This window comes from Harpia harpyja, chromosome 10 (genome assembly GCF_026419915.1).
Source record: "Harpia harpyja isolate bHarHar1 chromosome 10, bHarHar1 primary haplotype, whole genome shotgun sequence".
NCBI lineage: Eukaryota > Metazoa > Chordata > Aves > Accipitriformes > Accipitridae > Harpia > Harpia harpyja.
This window is the reverse complement of record NC_068949.1, coordinates 22502231-22514367: the sequence shown is the minus strand read 5'-3', so window position 1 is coordinate 22514367 and position 12137 is coordinate 22502231. Positions and strand designations below refer to the sequence as shown.

At 40.0% G+C, this 12137-nt stretch overlaps 1 protein-coding gene across 1 annotated transcript; it reads left to right on the top strand.

Moving 5' to 3' along the window:
* Window positions 1-2532: 2532 nt before the first annotated feature.
* PLAU (plasminogen activator, urokinase) lies at window positions 2533-11532 on the top strand. The gene is made up of 11 exons (XM_052799034.1): window positions 2533-2609; window positions 4164-4275; window positions 5424-5478; window positions 5657-5761; window positions 6314-6479; window positions 6826-6911; window positions 7046-7235; window positions 7867-8021; window positions 9011-9151; window positions 9737-9882; window positions 10315-11532. The coding sequence occupies exons 2-11, from the start codon at window positions 4216-4218 to the stop codon at window positions 10507-10509; spliced, it is 1299 nt and encodes a 432-aa protein (XP_052654994.1). The 5' UTR covers window positions 2533-2609; window positions 4164-4215; the 3' UTR covers window positions 10510-11532.
* The last annotated feature ends 605 nt before the right edge of the window (window positions 11533-12137 follow it).

Genomic DNA, 12137 nt, shown 5'->3' with positions numbered 1-12137 from the left:
CTTCAGATCTTGTTGTGCCAGCCATTAGCCAGCTCAGTGAACTCAGGCACTGGAAATTATCTCATCCATTTCTGCTTCCCTAAGAGTCACTTAATGCTCATAGAGATCATGCAGCCTTGTTTGCTGTGAGATTACTTGCAGTATCAAAGCAAACTCATTTGTGGCTAGCTTGGATATCTCTCTGCTAAACCATAGTTTCAGTTCAATCATTCAGCTATAATTCATTCACCTGTCTAGGTGCAAATATTCAGATCAAAGGAATTTGATGGCACTAAAGTGGTACTGCAAACCCATAGGAGTTTCTGATCAGTAACTGTTACCAGTTCGATGGAAACAAAGTGACACCAAAACCCCAGGTCACTTCTCCTGGTGGCCTTTTATATATATTTTATCACTGAGAATAAAGTAATACAGTACTTCAGTAAAACCTAAGTATATGACAAATGGTAGAAAAAGGGATTTTTGAATCTTGCAGTACCTTGTGCCAGAGTGCAGATAACAAAAGGTTTTGGCTCTTGGACCTGGGAAACAAGTATGAACCATCAGGTTTTAGGGGGAAAATGAGGAACAGGGGACATCTACACAGCTTGGTCAAAGGTTCAGGGAGATCCTTGCTCACACTACTACAGCACTTCTCAGGGAACCCAGATGCTCTAGGGTTGACTCTTTTTCCAGAGAGTTTGAGGAAGCCACAAAGGCCTAGCACCTCTTCCTTGGGAGCGTGGAGGAGGAAGGAGAGGAGCTGTCCAGCCCCAAGGAGTCCTTCTCTTCCTTGCACCTTGTCCCTTCCCTGCTCTCCCTGCTGAATCAAACTATGACCCATTTCTTCATGTGTTATGTGTAAGCTTGGTGTATTAAAATTCATTAAGTGAGTAAATGTTCCAGACTGCTTTTAAAATCTGGATTATTTGTCCCCCCCTGGAATTTATTCCCTAGGATAAGTTTACTCCACAGCCAGTCCTCTAAAGTAAAGAGAGTGCCATGGGGATTCTACCTTGATATTTTCTGCCCTGTTTCTTAAGAGGATCTAATTGCTTGTGATGTTGATATATTCAGTCACCACAGAGAGAGAGAAAAATGACTCTCCTGAAATTCAGAAAAATTTGTTCCTTACCTATGTTCATTTTTGGACTTCCAGCTTGAGCTGTTTCTCTTGACTTAGTTCGTGCCATTCAGTGAAGTGAATTCAGCGTGCTTTTGGCAGATGTGAGGTCTGTTCTGACGTGAGCTTGAAGATCTGAACAGAAAGGAATAGAGAATGTAAGCACCAGTACCCAAATAAAGGTATGGTTATGCCACAGACTTGACACAAATAGAAGGTGGGGAGGGAAGAAGAAAGCCAAGCCATACTCATACTAGTGAAGTTAGATGTCAAACATAAAAGGGTGGTCTCCTTAAGCTATGAATTGTCCAGTTATGAAAACATTCCTTCTGGGGGAAATTCAGGTCAACTCCTGCTCTGACCTGGCCTCTGAAGAAACTGCTCTTCATCAGCTGCATAGCCTATGGAGACCTGCCTCAGCTTAGTCACCTGCACTACCTGAAGGTAAACCCTATGAATATACCCACAAATACTACGTACTGGTTTGCTGTTATTCACTGCGTTGCTACAACGTCACAGCATAATGTGAAAAATCACATTTGACTGGGCTAGGAAATACTATCTATTTTGCTGGGCCTGCATTCTTAGGTAGACATCTATCAGTTCACATGTCCATCCACATCTTATGAAATGACCTCGCTCTGAATATTTCTTTGGAAGACAGAAAGTATGGGAAAACCACGACCAATGTTTTGGGACCTGAAGATTGCTCAGGGGCAAGGGAGCTTGTAAGCAGCTTTGGACTAGATGAGTTTAGCCCCTGCTGTGAGCCCCGTGTCCTAATAGATTCCAGCTGGCTTAAGGAATGCACTCTGCTCGCCCCGAATGTCCTGTGTTTCAGCTGGAGGCAGCTCTCTGTTCTCTGAAAACACGTTCAGTGCCTCAAGCACGCATTCTGGCCCAATACCCCCTCCCAGTGGGCTGTGTTTAACCCACACCTGAATCAATTTAATCCTCTATTAATTAATAAATCATTTGTGCTTCTCTCATTATGGGTAGTCCCATATGAATAAAATACACCACGCGTGTTCGTATCTCTAGGCGTGTTTCAACACAAGTCATTCTTCTCATAGCTGTCACTCACATTTCTCTTTTGGTTTTTTTAAATGCCTCTAAGAAATTGCTGGCTGCCGCGGGGAAGCCAAGGAGCCCCTTACAGAAATCTAACTCCGAACGAAGTTGTTTGTTCGCCCTGACCGTGCTCCCCACCCCCCGAAACCAAAAAAGCAGCATTTAAAATTTCCCCCTTGAGTCACGCCAGCAGCTTTTCCTTGCAGCGAGGTCAGCGCCGAGGCGTTCGCGGGTCCGGGGGGGGGGGGGGGGGGGGGGGGGGCGGGCGGGCGCGGCCCCGCCCCGGGGCGGTGGCAGCGGCAGCGGCCCCGCCCCGCCCCGGCTCGGCTTTTATAGCGCCCGCCCGGCGCGGGGCCGCCAGCAGCCGCCGCTCTGCGCCTGCCCTCCCGCACCGGCCCCGGCTCGACATCTCCTCACCTCGCGGCCTCCCGCGCTGGTAAGTGCGATGCCTTTAATAACCGAATTATGACTCAAGGGCAAAAAAAGCCGGGTCTAAGTCGAACTGAATGAAGTGGTTGCTCTTTAAATTTAAAAAAACAGTACGATCTCATGTGATGCAGTATTTCAGCGGTGGGGACGATCTGTTCTACATGCTACAGTATATCGTAATTTTCACAAGAAAGCAATGGTACTGCTATTTGCGATGCTAAGGCTGGGCCTGAGAAACTAATTTTGGTCACAAATAACAAATTACTTGCATAGCTGCTGAATGTGCTAAAAATTATTATCTTAATGTGAATAATGCTTAAGGGAAAAGATATCTGCTGAAATCACACCTGAATCTGAAAAGCCTGGTTTACCAAGTCCAAGTACCTGAGGCACAATTTGCTTTCTTGCATCATGAAACCTGCTTATAAGCAAAGGGTGCATCTATCTACATTAGCATTTTGGTTTGCATCGCACCAGCTTTTTTCAAATGAATCCAGTGATCCTCTCTATTCCCTGTGTTTTGGTTCATGCCACTGAATGGCTTCAGACTACTTGCACTGTAGTTCTTCCAAAGAAAACCAAATGGGAAGATGCATTCCAGGTACCAGCAGGTGTTCAGTCTGCAGGACCAAACTAGAACTAGTCCAACGCAGAAACCTCTGAAACAGATATGGTGTGGAGCAGGTCTTCAGCACCAACTCAGTTCTGCATACTCTCTCCTACTGCATTGCATTGCTTGCCAATGTAAATATAACTAAGATTCCCATGGAATCTTTTAAAAATCAAGTTTTCCAGTTTTCTAGAACTGAGGACACTTAAAAAAAAAAATAAAAATTCCATGACTTAGATTGCAATTTAGAAAAAGACATATTGGTACTTTATAGCTCTTTTCTCCCACTGTTTTTACAAGCTAGTTTTTTTAACAGTCACTCTTGGGAAGATTGCTATATATGCTTGGCTACAAGATCCAGCTGCATATAAGAAACCAAGGCAGAATATGTTCTAAGCCTCTCTAATACTGTAAATAAGTGAGGTAACATCAGGACCAGACTTTCAAGAGTTTGCAGTGGTCAGAGGCACTCAGTGAGGTGGCCAGGCTTATGTAAGAGCTTAGCAACAACAAGATGCAGTCAGCAACTATAGAGGTAATGAAGAAAGGAGCTTTCCCTTTCATACCCTAAATGTGGATGTTCAGTGCTTTTGTTGCAAGGTAGTAATAATCGGTTAAATAGGTACAAACAGCTGGACAGCAACTAAAGTGTTAGTCCACACTGCAGACACTGAGTATGGACTTTTCCAATTTCCCTTTCCCGACTTTATTTAGACTCTAAAAAAATCTGGTTGTATTGCTAAATGTAAAAAAAAAAAAAACCCCAAAACTTCAAACAATAACCTCTAATTTAATATATGGAAATAATGAGCAGATATTCCACAACAAGTCAGTGCTTAATTCTTCTGTCAATCGTGTTGTGATTCTTCTGAAACCAGCTGAACACAACTGAAGCAAGAAAGCTGACACTGCAAGCTACAACATGACACTAAGTTCCTCTTTTATTTTCAGAATCAAAATAATACAGATAGAAGAGGAACAAAGTGAGACGTTAACTAACAACATGAAGTTACTCATCTTCTTCACAGTAACTCTGGGCACACTTGTCATGGGACTAGATTCTGTAAGTTTTGAAATAAATGGTGGGGGGATTCACTTGGAACAGCTTCTGGCTTTGATTATACTTCTGCTTTGGACAGTGTAGTAGGCTTTTAACTTGAATTTTCGTTTTTGCTTCCTTTGCATGTACATATACATCTGCAGCATATATACCTCCAAGAAACATGGTTTTGAACACTTTGGGTTTTCTTCTGATTTTGCTCCACCCTAAGATGTCTGCTAGCATTCAAATAGTGAAGACATTGTGCAATAACCAAGAAATCTAGCTTTTCTGGTTTTTTTTCTTAATGCAGTTTAGATCTGGACACTGAGTATCAAGACCTCACTGGTCTTTCATGGAGGTGGATATTAGGTCTTAACTAAATTTCCATCTCCCCTACTTGAAAGTGTAATACTAAAAAAGGAGCAACAGATATGAATTTGAATATTTTTGACTGTCAACTTGTATGACAGTGGGTATCTATCAGCAGAGCCATTCACCAACGTTATGGAATTATATTGTTACCATTACTTGTTTTTAGCTCAGGCAAGCCCACTTGACCTCTGGGAAAAGCATACTAAAAGCCTAATCTTATTTAATTCCATGGAGAAAGAAATATCCAGCCTGCAAAGCAGAGGCAGGACCTGAAGTATGGGGCAAGAATCCATTGTTGTATAAATCTACTGGCTTTTATTCCATGGCACAAACATGAAGCACCAAGGTCACCAAAATGACAGAGGCAGCTGGAGAATGTTGCATCTTTGCTGCACTGCTTTGGTGGCTGAGAGGTGGAGAGGGAGAAGTTCCCTTGCCTGTTTTAAGGACACTGACCGTTGAGAGCTCTTTAGGTACTATAGCAGAGATAACTGCAGTGTTGACCTGATGCAGTGGACCAGCTTGGTGGGGTTTTTCTAAGTTTTTTGTGTGGTGTGGGTTTTGTTGTTGTTTAGTGGTTTTGGTTTTTTTTTTTCCCCACCCATTCTGCTTTGCTCAAGTAGAGTTCCACTGATTATTCACATCCAGATACCACAGAGCAGGTTCAGCTGTTAACTACATGCAAAAACCTAAACTATTGAAGGTATGCAGTAGGGAACAGTACTTTGGCCTGTAAAAGATGATCAAACCACATAAAAGAAACCATTTCCTTAAAATCCTTTTTTCTTTTCTCTTAGGTTTACAGCAAGAAACACTACAAGCTGTCATATAAACACAGATCAGATCGCAAGGGTAAATATCTGCCTGTTCTCCTTGAACCTAAAAAACCCCTTGTTATCCTGCAATTACATCTTCATACAAGAAGGAAGACTCTTAATAATACTTAAACACCTAAAACTTAGTTTGCAACTACATTTCACTTCATCATTCAAATGTTTTGTGTCTAATTAGTGATGTCCTTTGCTTGCAGAATGCCATTGTTTGAATGGAGGAACCTGCATTACCTATTACCTCTTCAGCGGAATTAATCGTTGCATATGCCCAGAAGGATACACTGGAATTCACTGTGAACTAGGTAGAGTATCTATCTTCTTTAATACTAACTAAATTGATTAAAAAGATCTAAAAAGATAGGCAAATCATGAATATGAAATGCCAAGTGAAAGTATTACCCATAAACATGTGACTGGAAATCCTTTAGCACCTTATGCTAACAGGCTAAGTGAGGAGGAACAACTAAATATTGGTGCAAAATCAGGATCTCTAATTTTTTTTTTTGTCCCTGTCTCCTCACTAATGTTGCCTACCTCCCAAATGTTTTAGTTTGGGGTGGAAAAAAGTGAACTTGTTTGGGAGTGTTCAGAAGCAGAAGAACTGATTATATTGTGAAGTACACTGAAACTATTAAAGAAGCAATATGCATGCTTTAAAGCATAAGATACTTGATGCTCAAAATTCATTTAGAACAAATTCAATAAGAATATATAAACAGTCCAGATTTTGCATCATCTGTTTTCAAGTGTAATGCATGAACTTTTTTCTTATTAGAAGGATCCATACAGATTATTTCTGTCTCAGAACAATTATAAACAAGAACGTGCTGCTAACAAAAGATTTATTTTCTCAGACACTGAAAGAATATGCTATACTGAGAATGGGGAGGACTACAGAGGAATGGCAACAGAAGACGAATGTCTGCCATGGGACCTTCCCTCAGTAATCAGTAGGGGTCATTACCATGCTCGCTTGAAGAATGCTTTGCAGCTTGGACTGGGCAAACACAGCTACTGCAGGTAAGAAAAGCATTACTCTTCCTGGGATGACTTCTATTGTCACAGCCCCAGAAGTACCTCAAGTGACGGTACATGTTTTAAAAAAAAATAGTAAAATATTACAGAGATTAATTTTGACTAAAAATATTCAGAATGTGACTTTTTGAAGTGTCTAGAGTTCTCGCTTACTACTGAAGCTGATCGTACTGCAAAATTCACAGTATGTAATAGTCAGTTTTTAATTATTTTCTCTGGCATATCTTGCAACCGAACACTTTTGGCCTTTTCAGGACAGTTAGAATTCTAAGATACTAGAATTTTTTTTTTAAACTGTCTTTATGAAAAGAACACTTCCTTTGTCTTCTAGAAATCCAAATGGAAGGAACAGGCCCTGGTGTTACACCAAAAAGGGATTCACCATTCAAGAAACACCCTGCAACATAGAGAAGTGTGGTAAGTAACATTAGTTTCAAGACAACTGGTTGGTTTTTTTGTTTGTTTTGTTTTGTGTTTTGTTTTGTTTTTTTAATAGCACAAGGTTGGTGCTTAGTTGTAACGACACCTAAACAAAATTCTTCCTTCTATAGGGCATGCATGTGGTCAAAGGAGCATCAGCAAATACTTCAAGATTGTTGGTGGAAGCCAGGCAGAGGTTGAGTCTCAGCCTTGGATAGCTGGCATCTTCCAAAACATAAGGGGCATCGACCAATTTCTGTGTGGTGGCAGCCTCATTGACCCTTGCTGGGTGCTTACAGCAGCACACTGTTTTCATAATCCGTAAGTTTACAGTTCCACATCCTTCTTATTTGCGAGTTTCTTCAACTGATTTCTTTGCATGACACTCACTGAGCAATCCTTAAAAATGTATGATAGTAAGAGTGTTCTTTTGATTGAGCAAAACAAGAAGAGCAGCCATAAACATTAAGCCTCTGGGAGTCCAAGTCTAGCATAATGAGATAGCAAGATGCTAACGTTTTGGTGGATTGTGCAATTTAAACAGTTTTAGCCTAAACTGGAGCCAGGGTTTCATTTTACCTTGGCTGTTCCCAAAACTTAGAAGTTGTACTGAAAGGTGATGAGCAATAAATTTATGGGTGGTTTTTGTTGTCTTATCTGTGGAAAGGTGATCCTTCTGGCATCCTGCAGAGGATTCTCATCACCAATGCCTGGCATTAGTAGCAGCTAGCTAGGCGTGCATTTCAAAATGCCTGAACATCTATCTTAATCCCTTCAAATGGAAAATCTGGATGCTTTTTTTAGCATAGTGATCAACTTTCAAAGCTGACTACATCTTGCTTTTTCTTGTCAGCATGAAAGTAAACAGGAAATGGAACTGGGACTGGATCTAAACTGTTGACCTCACTCTCAGAAACTAGTAGTCTTCACAAATCTCTTTATTCTCACTCAGGTCAAAAAAACCACAAGACAAATCCATCTACAAAGTCTTCCTTGGAAAGTCCATACTGAATGTTACTGATGATAAGGAACAAGTATTCATGGTTGATGACATCATCTCTCACCCTGACTTTACAGATGACACAGGTGGCAATGAGAATGATATTGGTAAGTGTCATCTTAATATGAGCCTTAAAAACACTGAGGATAGCTGAAGACTACATAATTGTGGCACACATCTTCTAAAATAAGTAGAATCAGAGATGAGATGAAGGGGAACAGGAACTAGGTGTTTCTGAGAACTAGGCCTGTGCTGAGCAAGACTTTTCCACTTGTATAAATTTGGTTTGTGGCACATGTCAGGCACATTACCTGGCACACAGTCAACTATAAGCCTGTCTTATCTCTGGATCTGTACAAGGCATGGCTTTTCCATAAGCCTCCCATTTCTACCATCTTATTCTATGTCTACAGAGATCACACTGTATGTATAATAAATAATGAAAAAATGCATGCACAGTAGGTTTCATCATATAGTAGGGGAATGCCATATCAGGTACCACATTAGCTGAAGGTTATCCTGAATTAATCCAGACTTCCATAAGTCTCTCTGGCTTTCACAAGCCTATCCCTAAACCAACAGTCAGAGATGGGTTTTTGCAACTTGCACAGAACAGACTTGCCACTCCTGCACTTGACACTTACAACTCTACCACTCTGTCCAAATTCCTGCTGCTAAGGAAAAAGATTTGAAGAATAGTTTCATAAGCCCTTCTGTTGAGAAGAACAATATAAAATGCCCCCTCTTCAGCAAGGCAGTGGGTGCCATCCTCTACAGCCAGTCAGGAAGTTGAGGTTTTAAAACATCTGAAGACATACTTGCCAAAGAATCTTCCCTGAGCTATCAGCCCCTATCCATTCAGGAAGGAAGTTCAAGTTGGAATGTTTGGCAATTTTAGTGCTGGGAAATTAATTTTATTGTTACTATATAATGACCCAGTGTCATTCCAAAAGCAATAAGAAGAACCATATGTAACCAGAACTAAATGTAATTGCAACTATTCCTGTTAGCTGTACCCAATACTCCTACTGTCAGAACTTGAGAGGAAAAACTTGCTTTACGTATCTAACTGTATCTTCTCTGACTTGTTTCTTAGCTCTGATAAGGATAAGAACAACTTCTGGACAGTGTGCAGTAGAATCCAAATATGTCAGAACAGTCTGCTTGCCAGAGAAGAACCTCTACTTACAAGACAATACCCGGTGTGAAATATCTGGCTATGGAAAACAAGATTTTTGTAAGTGAATGACTTCTCTTTCCAAAGTTGTATTTCCACAGTGCGGGAACTGGATGGTTTTTATACTATGATCTGCAAAGGATTAAAAAGATTTCTTTCTATTATTCTATGTACTCCATGTGCATCTCTGAAAGATGATCTTTGCTATCATCTTCTCTTGTTGTCCATGGCATTTCTTATCTGATGCTTCTTATGCTTGTCAACCATATAAAGTAAGCCAAGATGTAAAACACAGCAATTTTTTCATTCCTGATGTGGTGAGGAATAGAAAAAAATTAAAGCTGTGTTGGAGTATTAACAAAGGATTGCATTTGTGCAGAACTTCCTTCAAAAACTATCAAACTCTCTCTCTCTAAAACCCAAGCTTTATAGTTTGCATCTGGAACACTTGTTTTTCTCTTTAAAACTTACTAATTAACAGTAGAAGTAAACCAATACTGCATAAGTTGGAAATAAGAGCCTCAAATCAGAACTGGAATAGTTATGCTAATTTCTTTTAAGTGCTGAAAGTGTGTGTTATGGGCGTTTTTTGGGGTTTTTTTTGTCTTGGATGGTGAAAATAGTTAAATAATCTTTTGTTTGCAGATGACATCTACTATGCTCAAAGACTGATGTCGGCCACTGTAAACCTAGTATCACAGGAAAAATGCAAGGAATACTATGACAATATCAGAGTAACTGACAACATGGTCTGTGCTGGAGATCCTGCATGGGTGACTGATGCATGCAAGGTAAAACTGGTTTGTTTTATCTTCTGAAGAATTTTAAATGCATGTACACTATATGGATCAGCTGGTGGCATCTTGTAATTCTACTAGTCAGAAGAGTGTCTCTATGTAGCTTGGTACATTGGCTTTGACCTTTTATCACTAGCCTAATATCTGTGATTATAAACTTAGGATGGAGTGTTGCGTGCAAGGTAACCATTCTCTCTGTGCCCTGCTATGGGGGAACTAGAGAACTGCTTACCTTACAGACTGTGTTTAAGTCACAGCAGATGCTGAGCCTTCTGCTCCATCTATGCAGTGTTCTCAAAAATCATAGCTTTAGCTCAGAGGTATTTACTAGCTTGTTTCACTCTAGAACAACAATAATCACAGGCTCCCTGTTATAAAGGCTCCATCTGCAGAAAATGGCCTAATATGTTCTCTTTCCATTGTCAGGGAGATTCCGGTGGCCCCATGGTCTGTGAGCACAATGGCAGGATGATGCTTTATGGGATTGTCAGCTGGGGAGATGGCTGTGCAAAGGCAAACAAGCCTGGCGTTTACACCAGAGTTACTCGATACCTTAATTGGATTGATTCCAATATGAATGCGGTAATTGCCAAGAGTCGTTTTCTTCCTGAACCAAAGTGACCTTTTTTTCTACAGCTGGACTCAAATGAACAAAATTAAGCCTATACTGATGCCAGGACACTAAAGTCCTGAATGTCATGAGGCTTTTCTTTTAAATGCTTGTGTGATCTGCCGCTCACATCAGTGTTCCTGAGGCAGAGAGATGGTTGACATATCTTACTACTCTGAATTACCTGAAAACCACTCAGTGGGAAGCTAAAATATTTAACATTTAAATGATTATTCCCATGCATGATACTATGCATATCAAGTTATCTGTCTACTTCATTTATGAATTGGCATTTGGTCTGGAAGTATTAGTACAGTTTTAATTTATTTAACTCAAGTATTCATTTTATACACGGCCCGAGTCTAAAATCTTTCCTCATCACACTGAACAATACCAAGACTCAAGTCCTAGAAACCTAACCTGTTAAGACCAGTACTGAGAGGGTGATAAGGCTTTGCATCAGAAAGTGGAAGAAACTGCATCAGCATTCTTATCACTAATGTGTGATGAAGGACCAAAGTCTACTTAGACTGAGGCAATGCCTGGTGTACAGTGTCATTTGCTATAGACCCAACGTATAGCAAAATCTGATGGATGGCACGTGTGGCTGTCAGCATTACAAACTCTCAATGTATTCCACTTAAAAACTGTGCTGCAAGGCGGCAAACTGGAATTTTGACTGGACTTCCAGGTCACATCTGAAGGTGTCTGGGTCCCCTGGAAAGTCTGATTGTGCAACCTTTCTACATGTTCCTATGCACCCAGGAGAGGATTTAAGGACTTGGCACCTGTTGAATGCTGCATATGTTGAAAGTCAGAATTCTACTTCCATTCATTTACCTGATATTATATGCAAACTACTTCTTTTTTTTCCCCAAGACTTACTGGTTTTATTTTTAAACTTGTCTTTGTTTTACAGATTTGAATTATTTGTATGAGGGCTGGAACCTCAAACTTTATTTAATTATTTTTACTGTGTTTAATTTATTATTTGTATTAAGAAAAAATATCATTAAAAAAATCTGTTATTCTTATGTATCTGTTTCTCCTCTCTTGAAATGGGAAGGGTATGATTTGGAAGAACTGCCATTATTAAGTTCTAATCTGAACTGGTAAAACATAAATGTTTGAACTTTCTATTTATTAAAGCATTCCATATGAGAAATTAATGTCCTCTACTCTGGGTTAGAGTGCTAGAAAACTATGTGTGCACTAGCAAGACAGCATAGGATAAGCAACAGTGCTGAGGACCTAATATCCATGCTGTTTAGGCTTCACCCTAAGGAAATACATTTCTCATACTCCAGAACTGCTCTGCAATAAGATCCAAATCACTTCATGCGAGGGATTAAGAGATAAGTTTCAAAAGTTCACTCATTAACTTAACTAAAATGCTACTGCATGTGGAAGAATGCAATGCAGCAATATCATAGAAAGGTGCTAAAAGAGATTGTTTCAGCTTTCCTCAGTACTTCTTTGTGGACACTAATTTTCAAAAAGAAGTGTTTGCAGTTAACCTCAAGTATTGCTAAGTGAAATCTTAGGTAGTAGAAATTATACCTGAAGAGCAAGATTTATTTATATTTCAGTTCATTTTCATTTTCAAGAAAGAAGTTTAACTGGAAGAGAATTCATAGTA

What these genes read in the sequence shown, in the direction of transcription:
- PLAU (XM_052799034.1), top strand. Translation starts at nt 4,216, where the DNA reads ATGAAGTTACTCATCTTCTTCACAGTAACTCTGGGCACACTTGTCATG. An exon ending in TTGTCATGGGACTAGATTCT is followed by an intron (nt 4,276 to 5,423) that starts GTAAGTTTTGAA and finishes CTTTTCTCTTAG; the next exon opens with GTTTACAGCAAGAAACACTA. An exon ending in TGGAATTCACTGTGAACTAG is followed by an intron (nt 5,762 to 6,313) that starts GTAGAGTATCTA and finishes TTATTTTCTCAG; the next exon opens with ACACTGAAAGAATATGCTAT.